The sequence below is a fragment of the Xyrauchen texanus genome, chromosome 10, assembly GCF_025860055.1.
Source record: "Xyrauchen texanus isolate HMW12.3.18 chromosome 10, RBS_HiC_50CHRs, whole genome shotgun sequence".
NCBI classification, from domain to species: Eukaryota; Metazoa; Chordata; class Actinopteri; order Cypriniformes; family Catostomidae; genus Xyrauchen; species Xyrauchen texanus.
In genome coordinates, this window is record NC_068285.1 from 2,719,510 (window position 1) to 2,732,077 (window position 12,568).

The 12,568-nt window shown below is 44.9% G+C and overlaps 1 protein-coding gene across 7 annotated transcripts in view; it reads right to left on the reverse strand.

Moving 5' to 3' along the window:
- Window positions 1-12,568, reverse strand: part of LOC127650627 (NACHT, LRR and PYD domains-containing protein 3-like) — a 710,662-nt gene that overhangs the window by 606,033 nt on the left and 92,061 nt on the right. Inside the window, exons 10-11 of one of the 7 annotated variants that reach the window (XM_052136161.1) lie at window positions 12,050-12,096; window positions 4,242-5,285 (exon numbers count right to left, since the gene is read on the reverse strand). The exons of the other annotated variants lie outside the window; for them this stretch is intronic. Coding sequence (XP_051992121.1) covers window positions 4,720-5,285; window positions 12,050-12,096 — 613 coding nt within the window. The 3' untranslated portion in view covers window positions 4,242-4,719. Of the gene's footprint in view, window positions 1-4,241; window positions 5,286-12,049; window positions 12,097-12,568 lie in introns of those variants that run through there. 7 annotated transcript variants of the gene reach the window in all.

Here is a 12,568-nt window from a genome sequence, read left to right on the forward strand (position 1 = left end):
TCCATGTCACGTTTTCCCTGTTGTCCGACCTGAGTCTCACTGTCCGTGTGTAAAACTACAATTCCCACAATTCCTGGCCTCTCTCACTGCCTGCACTCTTCATTGTTCTCACCTGTGTCTCGTTTAGTCTTCATTGTGTTTGTGTATTTAACCGTCTGTTTCTCCTTTCCCCTGTTGGTCTTTGATGTATGTGGACGCTTGTTACCCGTGCTTTCTGTCTTGGTTTATTCCCCGGTACCCCCTCTGTAAGCCTTCCGTGTTTTGTTAACCCTTTGTATACCTCCGTGTTTTGTTTTACCTTTTCCCCTCGTGGATGTTTCCTTTGTTCGTGTTTTTTCGTGTTGCCTTTTTATTTAATAAAGTCATCGCTGCTTTTAGATCCCCACTCCTCGTCTGCCTTCATCTGATTTGTGACACCAGGGATCGTAACATATATATTGACTAGACCCTGTTTTATTACTCCAGGTAAATTTATTTTTATGTGGAAATTTGGTTCTCCAAATATCTATAAGATTTAATTGATCCATGAAGTTTAAGATTGTTATTTACGTTAGGTCGACCTGGTGGCCATTTATCTATTGTTCCATTTAGTATAATATTAAAATCTCCTCTAACTAATAAAATTGCATTTGGATATTTAACATCCAACAAATATACTTTCTATGGATTCAAGAAAATTTTTATTTTCCAAACTGTTTTTATACCCATATACATTTCCCAAGATTAATATATTATCAACATATTTAATTACTTGGCAAATAAAATGTCCTGCAGGATCACATTCTGTATGTAGAACATCTCCATTAAATCTATTCTTTAAAGTAATTACTCCAGCTGAGTGTTCAGACCCATGAGCAAACCAAACTGAATTACCCCATTGTGAAGTCCAAAATGTTGTGTCTTCTTTAGTAGAATGAGCTTCTTGTACAAAACAAAAATCCGCCCTAAACTGTTTGTCAAAAAGAAATAGAGCTTTCCTTTAAACGTTATTTCTTAACCCCCCTAGCATTAAACGAAACAAGTGATAAATGTGACATATTAGTTAAAGAATATTGCACAAGTAAAATGTCTGGTCAATCTGGTAAACGTTGAAATCAAAGTGGTATCGAGATCAGCACCGACTGTATAACTGAAGTAATTAAATGTGAGAAAAATATCTTTAATTACCCATGGTAGCTGCCTAAGCATGACATCTCTCTTATATATTTCCGGATTAACATTAATATAAAAAAGAACATAATTAATAATATATAAAACAATCTGTAAAACATTTGTGTGTTAAAATGTTAAATACATATTGTTCATAGTTCACAGCAGCATATTGGGATCCAGTTTAATCTTGGAACTCAATTCTGAGAATCTTGAGAAAGTTTTGAAAGAAAATAATAAAAATAGTCCTTTGAAAACTTTGTCCTTTCAAATGCTGTATCGTCCAGGATAATACAAGTTTTATGGGCTTTTAAAGGCATCATAAGAGTTGTTACAGTATTGGGAATACTCCTGTGAGCAGATCAGATTTGATCCTGTAGAGGCTCTTATAGAAATGTTTGAATTTCATTGTGTTTTTATTGCAGATCGTCTGTTTTTCTGTGAACTCCAGTTGAAAACAGAGAACTTACAGATAACCTGTGTCAACCTGGACAGACGTCTATTCCAGTCCTGCCTACAGCACACAATACTTATTTCTGCTTTTATATGGATGACTGTCCACTTGTTCTCTTCTAAATGAGATGTATGCAAATATAACTTGAACTGCAAGAGAAAAGAACTTGATCCAGTTGCAGAGAATCCATGAAGCCTCTGTGTTCTTTGTGCGGCAGAACATATTTAAAGAAAAATAGTCAAATATTTCAGCTCAGAAGGTCCTAAAAATGCAAGTGGATGATCAGAATTTCCAAGCTCCAAAAATCACAGGGAGTCAGCATAAATTGACACAACAAATTTAATTGAACAGCTGGAGATGTAATGATGACATTTATGCTGTCTGTGATTTTTGGAGTTTCAAAAGTTGCTTTGAAAGTCTCATTTTAAGGACCTGCTGAGATATTTTACTGTTTTACTTCAAATGTGCAGAAGAAAGAAAGTCACACACATCTGTGATGGCATGAGGGTGAGTAAATGATGAGTTTTCATTTTTGTGTGAACTATCACTTTATTATTGCTCTCTCACAATAAATGAATCATGGTTTTACTTTAGTAAAATTATATCAAACATGACTTTAGTAATCATGATACATCTTGCAGTAATGGTTATTAAATACTATGGTTAAGTAATGTTCCCCGTCTGTCGCTCTCTCGACGTTGTGTCGGAGAAGAGACACTAGGGGTCTCTCTTGAGCGTCGAATATGCCTCTGAACTATGAAAAAAGGCCAATGAGAAGTTGGCAGACAGTATTTGCATACCCCGCCCCCGGACATACGGGTATTTAAGTGGGCAAATACCATGAGTTCAATCAGAAATTTTCTTCGGCCTATGGTAGTGCATGCAGTCTGCTGCGAGTTAGACACCAGTTCCTGCTTCTTTTCGCTGACGCTCTGCATGCTGTTGGATTGACGGCGCATAACAGCAGCTTTCTCTTTTTCTGCACGGCAGTGCAGCTTTGCTCCTGGGCGCTTCAACAGTGCAGACAATAACTCTTCATTGAGTTTATTAAAAGAGTGATTTCCCTTTTGTGTAAAAGAGTATTTCCTCTAAAAGAGCAAAACACAGTGGCATTGTACGTCCTTTTCAGGATGCATCTTTTTAAAGATGCCTTTCCGCCCCTGTGTTGTTCCTGGATGTGGTAGAGTGCTCTCTGCTTCAGACGGCCACAGGTGTTGTCTCGTGTGTCTGGGCAGCGATCACACTGAGGCCACTCCAGCCGCCCCCCGCATTGCTCCTTCTTCCCACAGGATTGAGGAAGATGCGCTTGGCACTGGAAGCGATCTGGAGATGGCAGTGGTTGCAGCTCTGCCGGGTACGCCCCCTCTGACTACCCGCCCCCCCGGCACGCTCGTTGACTCCCGTCCGTGCTCGAGGTAACATGGCCCTGCTGATCGCACTTGCCTCCATCAAGAGGGTCGGGGACCTGCAAGCCTTCTCTGTCAGCGACACTTGCCTGGAGTTTCGTCCAGCAGACACATATCCGAGCGCACTCAACCAGACGCATTGCATCCTCGTGGGCACTTCCCTGGCAGACATTTGCAGAGCAGCAGGTTGGGCAACACCTAATACCTTCGCAAGATTTTACAATCTCTGGGTTGAGTCAGTGTCGTCCCGTGTTCTCTCTGGTCCGAGCCTGTAGAACTCGGTTACACGCTGACGAACTGGCCGGGTGAATCGCTTGCGCCTAGCGCCCTTTCCCTCAGCTGAGGTAAAACCGTGCTCCTGTTTCTCCCAGGAGATCCCATCTCTCGGATCCCTGGATGATTCCTCCCTAGCACTTGTGTGTCCACAGTTCAGCGTAGGAACTCGCCGACCCAATCCACTGCGGGTACTTAATCTACCCTGTACTGGAATAGGTGCTCCACAAGTCATGAACTCCTACGCGGACTCCCACTGTGTGTATTATCCGCGGAACGGTCCCCTTACAAATGTGGACCCGCGTCTCCCTTAGGCCGTCCCAGCTGCCCTCCGGTCGCCATGTTGTAGCAATTCCCCCCTCCTTGAGGCTGGATCTACCACCGCGCCACTTTCCACATGTCGCCTACAAGCCCATGTGATGTATTCGCCACCTTTACCTCCCCTGCCGGGCAGGTGTGGTCTCCGCAGGGTCTTTTCCCCCCTGGAAAAAATAGGAAATTGGGTAAGACCCCCTTCCCTCGATGCGTGTAAGGGCCCCAGCCGTTCTTGCTCTATGCAGAGAAACATGGAGAGAAAAGAGGCCCAGCCAGGGTTGGCCCATTCCCAGGTTTGCAAGCGTTGCCTTGCTCCCCTATCTAGGGTAACCAGAAGGATCCCGACGACTTTTATGGGGCATTGGGGAAGGGTAAGTGCAGTCTGACACAGCTGGTCATCTTTGCACATAAAATACCTGCACACTCCTGTGTCAGCAGAACACGTACACGGCTCAGTGCATGGCGTGATTTAAATTGGACCCCTAGTGTCACTTCTCCGACGCAACGTCTTGTTCCCTCAATCAGGGAATGGAGGTTACATACGTAACCTACACGCTTTCTGTAGTAAAAAACTAAAAAAAATTCAGCATTAACAATAGATCATTATGATAGTAAAAACAGAGAAACCACAAAATGTATAAGGTTCAGAACAACATGAGGGTGTGTGTATGATGACAGCATTTGACTTTTATCAATGAGTGAACTCTTCAAATCTGTCAAATTTACACCAACTTTAAATGATCCTGTAATTAGTTCTTATAAATCCATTTATGAATGCAAAAGTGTGAAGCTGTTTTTTCTAGAATTGTCTGTTAAGTATTAAGATTTATATACTGTAGAAAAATCACAAGAATTCTGTATTTGTAAATGTTTATTTAGTATAAATAAAACAATGAGTATCTGAATGTGCCGTGTGTTTAATAAAGAGTTCATATATAGACTCATTTATTCATTTAAAATCATTATTTTTATTATTGAATCTGATAGTAAATAAGTTCAATCACATCACAGTGAGACACAAAGTACTGTCATTGTATTGAATTCAATCAGTTTCATTGATGAAATGATTTCTAGAAAGAGTTTGGAGTTGTGTTGATGTGAGATACAGTGAGTATATTTCACTCATCCAGTTGTGTGTGTGTGTCTCTGATGATCCATTTCACACACACACACTGAGGAATCAGGAAAAACTCTAAATCCAGCATAGAGGGGTCGAGTGAATGTGGTGATGAGTGTGTGTAAGTGTGTGAGTGTGTGTGTGTCAGAGACGCTGTAGAAGGACAGAGTGCCGGCCGGACAGTCCACATACACTCCTACTCTCTTACAGTCGTGTGAAGGGGGACGTATGTCAGTGCCGATATTATTGTGCCAGACAGTGAATCTGTTATTAGAGCAGATCAGACTCCAGGAGTTTACATTGTATCCAAACATACTGTCACGACTCTCTCTTTTCCTGCTGATTTCTTTATATGACACTGACATAACAGCAACATCTCCACTCCATTGAGTCTCCCAGTAACAGCGTCCAGTCAGACTCTCTCTACACAGAACCTGACGATGCACATCAAATCTCTCTAGATGATCAGGATATGACTGACGCTTTCTCACATGTGTCACCTTCCTGTTCCCCTCAGACAGAATGAGTTCAGTGTGTGCTGTGTTTGAATCCAGTGTGAGATCACAGACATCTGAACACAAGAAGAGAAAAAACACTTAAAACACAACAATCACTAAACCAGTGTGTGTGTGTGTGTGTGTGTGTGTGAGAGAGAGAGCGTGTGTGTGTGTTTGAATCCAGTGTGAGATCACAGACATCTGAACACAAGAAGAGAAAAAACACTTAAAACACAACAATCACTAAACCAGTGTGTGTGTGTATGTGTGTGAGTGTGTGTGTGAGTGTGTGTGTGTGTGTGTGTGTGTGTGTGTGTGTGTGTGTGTGTGTGTGTGTGTGTGTGAATGTATGTGTGAGCGTGTATTTATCACTTTGTGGGGACCAAATGTCCCCATAAGGATAGTAAAACCCGAAATGTTTGACCTTGTGGGGACATTTTGTCGGTCCCCATGAGGAAAACAGCCTATAAATCATACTAAATGATGTTTTTTGAAAATGTAAAAATGCAGAAAGTTTTCTGTGAGGGTTAGGTTTAGGGGAAGGGTTAGGGTCATGGGATCGAATATAAAGTTTGTACAGTATAAAAACCATTATGTCTATGGAAAGTCCCCATAAAACATGGAAACACTACATGTGTGTGTGTCTGTGTGTGTGTGAGTGTGTGTGTGTTAGTGAGTGTGTGTGTGTGTGTTTGAATCCAGTGTGAGATCACAGACATCTGAACACAAGAAGAGAAAAAACACTTAAAACACAACAATCACTAAACCAGTGTGTGTGTGTGTGTGTGTGAGTGTGTGTTAGTGAGTGTGTGTGTGTGTGTGTGTGAGTGTATGTGTGTGAGTATGTGTGTGTGAGTGTTACATCCCTATGCATGTATGTGTATGCATGCTTGTTTTGTGTTCTCTTCTCTGTTTCCCTCTCTTTTTACACACTCTGATTAGGTTGCTGTTATTGGTTATCTGTGCTGCCAATCTCAATTACCATGATGTCATCAGGGTAATTGAGATTGGCAGCACAGATAACCAATAACATATATGTTTTGTTCACATTAATCAAAAGAAAGATCAAACATTACATAATTATACTCTAGAAAGAGTATAATAACATTATCTGCTCCTTTCTTATGTTTAATTTCTAAGTTATAACTCTGTACAATCAGAGACCACCGCATCAAGCGCTGATTCTGATTACACATACAGGACAAGAAGACCAAGGGGTTATGATCAGTATAAACAATAAGTGGGAGATTACTGGAACCGACATAAACCTCAAAATGCTGTAAGGAGAGCAACAGAACCAAAGCTTCTTTCTCAATGGTAGAATAATTCAGTTGGTGCTTGTTAAATTTGCGGGAGAAATAACTAACAGGGTGTTCTATTCCATTCCCATCCTCCTGGAGTAGAACAGCACCGGCTCCCACCGCACTGGCATCAACTTCCAATTTGAAAGGTAAAGTGCAGTCTGGGGCAGTGAGAACAGGAGTATTGCACAAAAGGGCTTTCGCACTGTCAAAAGCATGTTGACACTCTGGGGACCAAATATAAGGTTTAGATGGACTCAATAATGTTGTGAGGGAATGAACAACAGTAGAGAAGTTCCTACAAAAACTACGATAATACCCAGCCATCCCTAGGAATCTATGCAGTTCTCTGCGGGTAGTAGGAGCTGGAAAATCAACAATAGCGGTTACTTTATCTTCCACAGGCCGAACTTGACCCTGACCAACTTCCTTACCAAGATATGTTACAGTAGCTTGCCCAAACTCACATTTAGCTAAATTGAGGGTTAGAGCAGATGCTGCAAATCTTTCAAACACCATTCTCAAAAGACACACGTGTTCATCCCATTCTGATGAATATACAACCACGTCATCTAAATATGGACTGCAGTTGGGTACCCCTGCTAATACGATATTTATGAGACGTTGAAATGTTGCAAGAGCATTTCGCAGCCCAAAAGCCATGGTATTATATTGAAGGAAATTATCTGGTGTTACAAACGCTGAGATTTCAGAAGCACGGGCAGTGAGTGGAACCTGCCAGTACCCCTTTAATAAATCCAACTTGCTCACAAAATGTGCTCGACCCACCTTGTCTATACAATCTTCCAAGAGGGGTAAAGGATATCTATCGGGCACTGTTACAGCATTCACTTTACGGTAATCAGTGCAGAATCTGAATGTTCCGTCAGGTTTGGGAACAAGCAAGCATGGATAACTCCAAGGACTACAACTGCTTTTGGCCAGTCCATTTTCCAGTAAGTAACTTACCTCTTGTTTTATAAGAGCCCTCTTTTCGACATTAACACAATAAGCATGTTGCTTAAAAGGACTGGCACTGTTTACATTAATGTCATGGTGCAAAACAGAGGTTTGGGTAGGAACATAACTGAAAAGATTAAGAGAATCATTGATTAATTGATCAATGTCAGAACTCTGGTCTACAGACAAATGAGTAAGATGAGATGGAAGATTTTTCAGTATCTCTGAATTTGATAATCTAGCGTAATGTGATGCAGCATTACGCAGCACTACACCATCCTCATCAACACACGAAATTCCAGGAGAAAATGCTACATCCGAGGTTACAGCCACAGAAGAAATAACAGGCATTGCAGTCTGTCCTGTAATTCCTACTGGAGCTTCCCCTCTAGTATGATATGCCTTTAACATATTGAGATGGCAAACTCGAGTCTGGCGTTTCCTATCCGGAGTACGAATTACATAATCCGCATCACTCATTTTCTTTGTAACAACATAAGGGCCAAAGAAACGAGCGGATAGAGCAGACCCTGGAACAGGCAACAGCACAAGCACTTTATCACCAGGCAGAAAAGATCGAGCAACCGCTTTCCGATCAAACCAGGCTTTCATTCCGGTCTGTGCAGCAGCTAGAGTCTCTTTTGCAAGAGAACAGGCAGTATGTAATCGGTCTTGAAACTTACTAACTGTTATGTATGACCTTGTCTTGTTTTACTGTTTCCCCTTTGTTTTCCATTTTTGTCACTTTCGTTACTCCATAGTTTTCACTTTTGTCCCTTCGGTAACTCCACAGTCTTGTTAGCTCTCGTGTTCACTGTTCATTGTTTTCACCTGCCCTCGTTAGTTCCTCATTGGTTTCTGCTTATCACCTTGTCATGTTATTTTGAGTTCTGTTTGTTCATTCACTGTCGATCGTTGTTTGTTATTGAAATGTTAGTGTATGTCGTTAAGCCAGCTCTGTGTTCCCTTCCCGAGTTTTTCCGTGTTCCTGCCTTGCTTGCTTGCTTGCTTGCTTGCTTGCTTGTTTGTTTATTTAAGTTAATAAATATACTGCAAGTGGATCCTCAACCTTTGTCTCCCTCCGTTGTCTGCCGCAATTCGTAACAGAACGATCGACCGAACACATGGATCCAGCAGCTATTCGGGCCAAATGCTGGCTGCTCAACTTACAGCAAGATGACCACCCATTAGAAGACCACACTCTCTACTTTCTCCTCCTGGCGAGCTTCACTGACTTCCCGGACTCAGCGCTGGTGGTGTTTTTCAAGAACAGCTTGAATCCCTCGCTGAGGGAGCGGGTGCCACAGGCAGCGCCCGGCTGTACCCTTCAAGGCTATCTGGAGACGACTCTACTAACGTGCAACTCACCGCTCCCAGTAGCACCAGTCCCACCTGTCAGCGAACAACCCCCCACGCCAGCGGCATCCCTTGAACCAGCGCGGCCCACTTCGTCTGCCCGTAGGAGGGAGAGAAGACGGGCTTCCGCCTTCCGGCACACGCCTGCCCCGGTCTGCGAGCCAGAGCCCACGCCTGCCCCGGTCTGCGAGCCAGAGCCCACGCCTGCCCCGGTCTGCGAGCCAGAGCCCACGCCTGTCACCGTGAGCGAACCAGAGCCCACGCCTGTCACGGTCAGCGAGCCAGAGCCCTCGTCAGCCACGGTCAGCGAGCCAGAGCCCTCGTCAGCCACGGTCAGCGAGCCAGAACCCTCGTCAGCCACGGTCAGCGAGCCAGAACCCTCGTCAGCCACGGTCAGCGAGCCAGAGCCCACGCCAGCCACGGTCAGCGAGCCAGAACCCTCGTCAGCCTCAGACGTCAGTGAGCCAGTGCCTGCAGTCTCAGACGTCAGTGAGCCAGTGCCTGCAGTCTCAGAGGTCAGTGAGTCAGTGCCTGTCGCCTCAGAGGTCAGTGAGCCAGCGCCTGTAGCCTCGACCGTCCCTGAGCCAGCGCCTGTAGCCTCGACCGTCCCTGAGCCAGCGCCTGTAGCCTCGACCGTCCCAGAGCCAACGCCAGTAGCCCGGACCGTCCAAGAACCAGCGCCTCTCGAGCCCCTCGAGCCTTCCAGGGCTCCGCCTCTCAAGTCTTCCAGGGCTCCACCTCTCAAGCCTCTCGAGCCACCCAGGGCTCCGCCTCGAGCCTTCCAGGGCTCCGCCGCTCAAGCCTCTCGAGCCACCCAGGGCTCCGCCTCTCAAGTCTCTCGAGCCACCCAGGGCTCTGCCTCTCAAGTCTCTCGAGCCACCCACGGCTCCGCCTCTAGAGCATCCTACGGCGCCACCTCCATCGGCTCCACCTCCAGAGCCTTCCAGGGCTTTCCCTACAGAGCCTCCTACGGTGCCACCTCCCTTGGCTCCGCCTCCAGAGCCTTCCAGGGCTTCTCCTCTAGAGCCTCCTACGGCGCCACCTTCCTCGGCTCCGTCTCCTGGGCCTCCCTTGGCTCCGCCTCCCGAGCCTCCTACGGCTCTGCTCCCAGAGACTCCAGAGCCTTCCAGGTCTCCGCCTTTAAGGCCTCCTCCCAGGCCTCCTGGCCCAGTCCCTGTCCTGTGACCTCCTCCCAGGCCTCCTGGCCCAGTCCCCGTCCTGTGGCCTCCTCCTCGGCCTCCTGGCCCTGTTCCCGTCCTGTGGCCTCCTCCTCGGCCTCCTGACCCTGTCCCTGTCCTGTGGCCTCCTCCCAGGTTCCCCTAACCCATCCTTGCCCTCTGTGCCCCCTTGGACTTCCTGCCTGTCCTCTGTACCCCCTCGGACTTCCTGCCTGCCCATTGTGTCCCCTTGGACTTCCTATCTGCCCCTCATTGCCCCCTGGACTTCCTGCCTGCCCTTCGTGCCCCCTTGGACTTCCTGCCTGCCCTTCGTGCCCCCTTGGACTTCCTGGTTGCCCTCTGTACCCCCTTGGACTTCCTTCTGCCCCTCGTTGCCCCCTGGACTGCCTGTCTGCCCCCGGTGCCATCATTTTGTTTTCTGTGGATTCCTTTTTGTCTTTTGGTGTTTTTTTTTTTTTTTTCTTTTTTCCTTTAGGATCGTCTGGGATCCGATCCTTAGAGGGGGGGCTATGTTATGTATGACCTTGTCTTGTTTTACTGTTTCCCCTTTGTTTTCCATTTTTGTCACTTTCGTTACTCCATAGTTTTCACTTTTGTCCCTTCGGTAACTCCACAGTCTTGTTAGCTCTCGTGTTCACTGTTCATTGTTTTCACCTGCCCTCGTTAGTTTCTCATTGGTTTCTGTTTATCACCTTGTCATGTTATTTTGAGTTCTGTTTGTTCATTGGCCCTTTCTTGTATTTATACCCTGTCTGTTTGTTCAGTCACTGTCGATCGTTGTTTGTTATTGAAATGTTAGTGAATGTCGTTAAGCCAGCTCTGTGTTCCCTTCCCGAGTTTTTCCGTGTTCCTGCCTTGCTTGTTTGTTTATTTAAGTTAATAAATATACTGCAAGTGGATCCTCAACCTTTGTCTCCCTCCGTTGTCTGCCGCAATTTGTAACACTAACATACTCCAACACATTAGTTTCGGGTTTTGAATCCACCTCTAACATCTGTTCTTTTAGGAGTTTTAAAGGCCCCCTAACACTATGACCAAACACAAGTTCTGCTGGACTAAACCCTAAAGATTCTTGTACCGTTTCGCGCACAGCAAACAGAACCAAGGGAACTCCCTCATCTCAATCCCTACCTGTCTCCAGGCAGTATTTACGCAACATTGATTTCAGAGTTTGATGAAAACGTTCCAGGGCGCCCTGACTTTCGGGATGGTACGCACTGGCAACTCGATGATTTATGGAGAGAGATTTCATTACCTGTACAAACAATTTTGACAAAAAATGTGGACCTTGATCTGTCTGTATAGTCTTAGGTAGTCCAAATGTGGAGAAGAACTTAACCAGTGCTTTAATAATAACAGATGCAGTGATTTTTCGTAAAGGAATTGCCTCAGGAAATCTAGTAGCCACACACATCATCGTAAGCAAAAACTGATTTCCCGATCTGGCCTTAATAATAGATGCAACGGACCAACACAATCCACTATTATGTGTTCAAAAGGTTCTCCCATCACCGGAATAGGAGAGAGTGGTGCAGGGGGAATCCCCTGATTTGGCTTCCCTACGAATTGGCAGGTATGACAAGTACGACAGTACTTCTTTTTTCAACCCTGGCCAAAAGAAATGCCTCAATATCCTATAGTAGGTCTTGGTAACCCCCAAATGACCAGATAGCTGATGATCATGGGCAAAACATAACACATGTTGACGATAATAGGAAGTAACAACAATCTGGTAAACAACATTCCAGTCCCACTCCAGTCTGTTTGTGTGTGTGTGTGTGTGTGTGTGTGTGTGTGTGTGATAGTGAGTGTGTGTGTGATATTGAGTGTGTGTGTGTGTGTGTGTGTGATAGTGAGTGTGTGTGTGTGTGTGTGATAGTGAGTGTGTGAGTTGTGTTTGTGTGTGAGTGTGTGTGAGTTGGGTGTGAGTTGTGTAAATGTGTGTGAGTTGTGTGTAAGTGTGTGTGAGTTGTGTGTAAGTATGTGAGAGAGAGTATATGTGTGTGTGTGCGCGTGAGTGTGTGCGTGTGTGTGTAGACCTACATTTGCGTGGTCCTGCTGTAATCCTGAACTCTCCTCCATGATCCACACTATAAAAACACAAACACACACAAATGATGACATCACATTCAGCTCACCTGAAACTTACTTCAAAGTGATTTTATCTGAAATAACACACAGAGAATTTCTCTCTCTTTCTCTCTCTCTCTCTCTCTCTCTTTATTCATTTATATTTATTAGCTTTATTGGCATGTACAAGTTTGAAGGTTTTATAGCCTCATTTTTTATCAACTAGTTGAAACTTTCAGAAAAGACTCTAATAAAGACACACAGGACTGTTATTTAGTTTTCCTGGAACTGAATGTGTTAACACTAACAACAAAACAAATATGTGATTAATCGTGATTCAATATTTCAATCCACTGACAGTCTTACAACACATGAGGGGTGTGAGGGGTCCAGGAACTGAGTTTGACACCCCTGCAATACACACACACAACATCCCACCAACAATAAACTCAAGTGCTTTCACACTGCACTTAACCCTGGGTTATTGTCTTT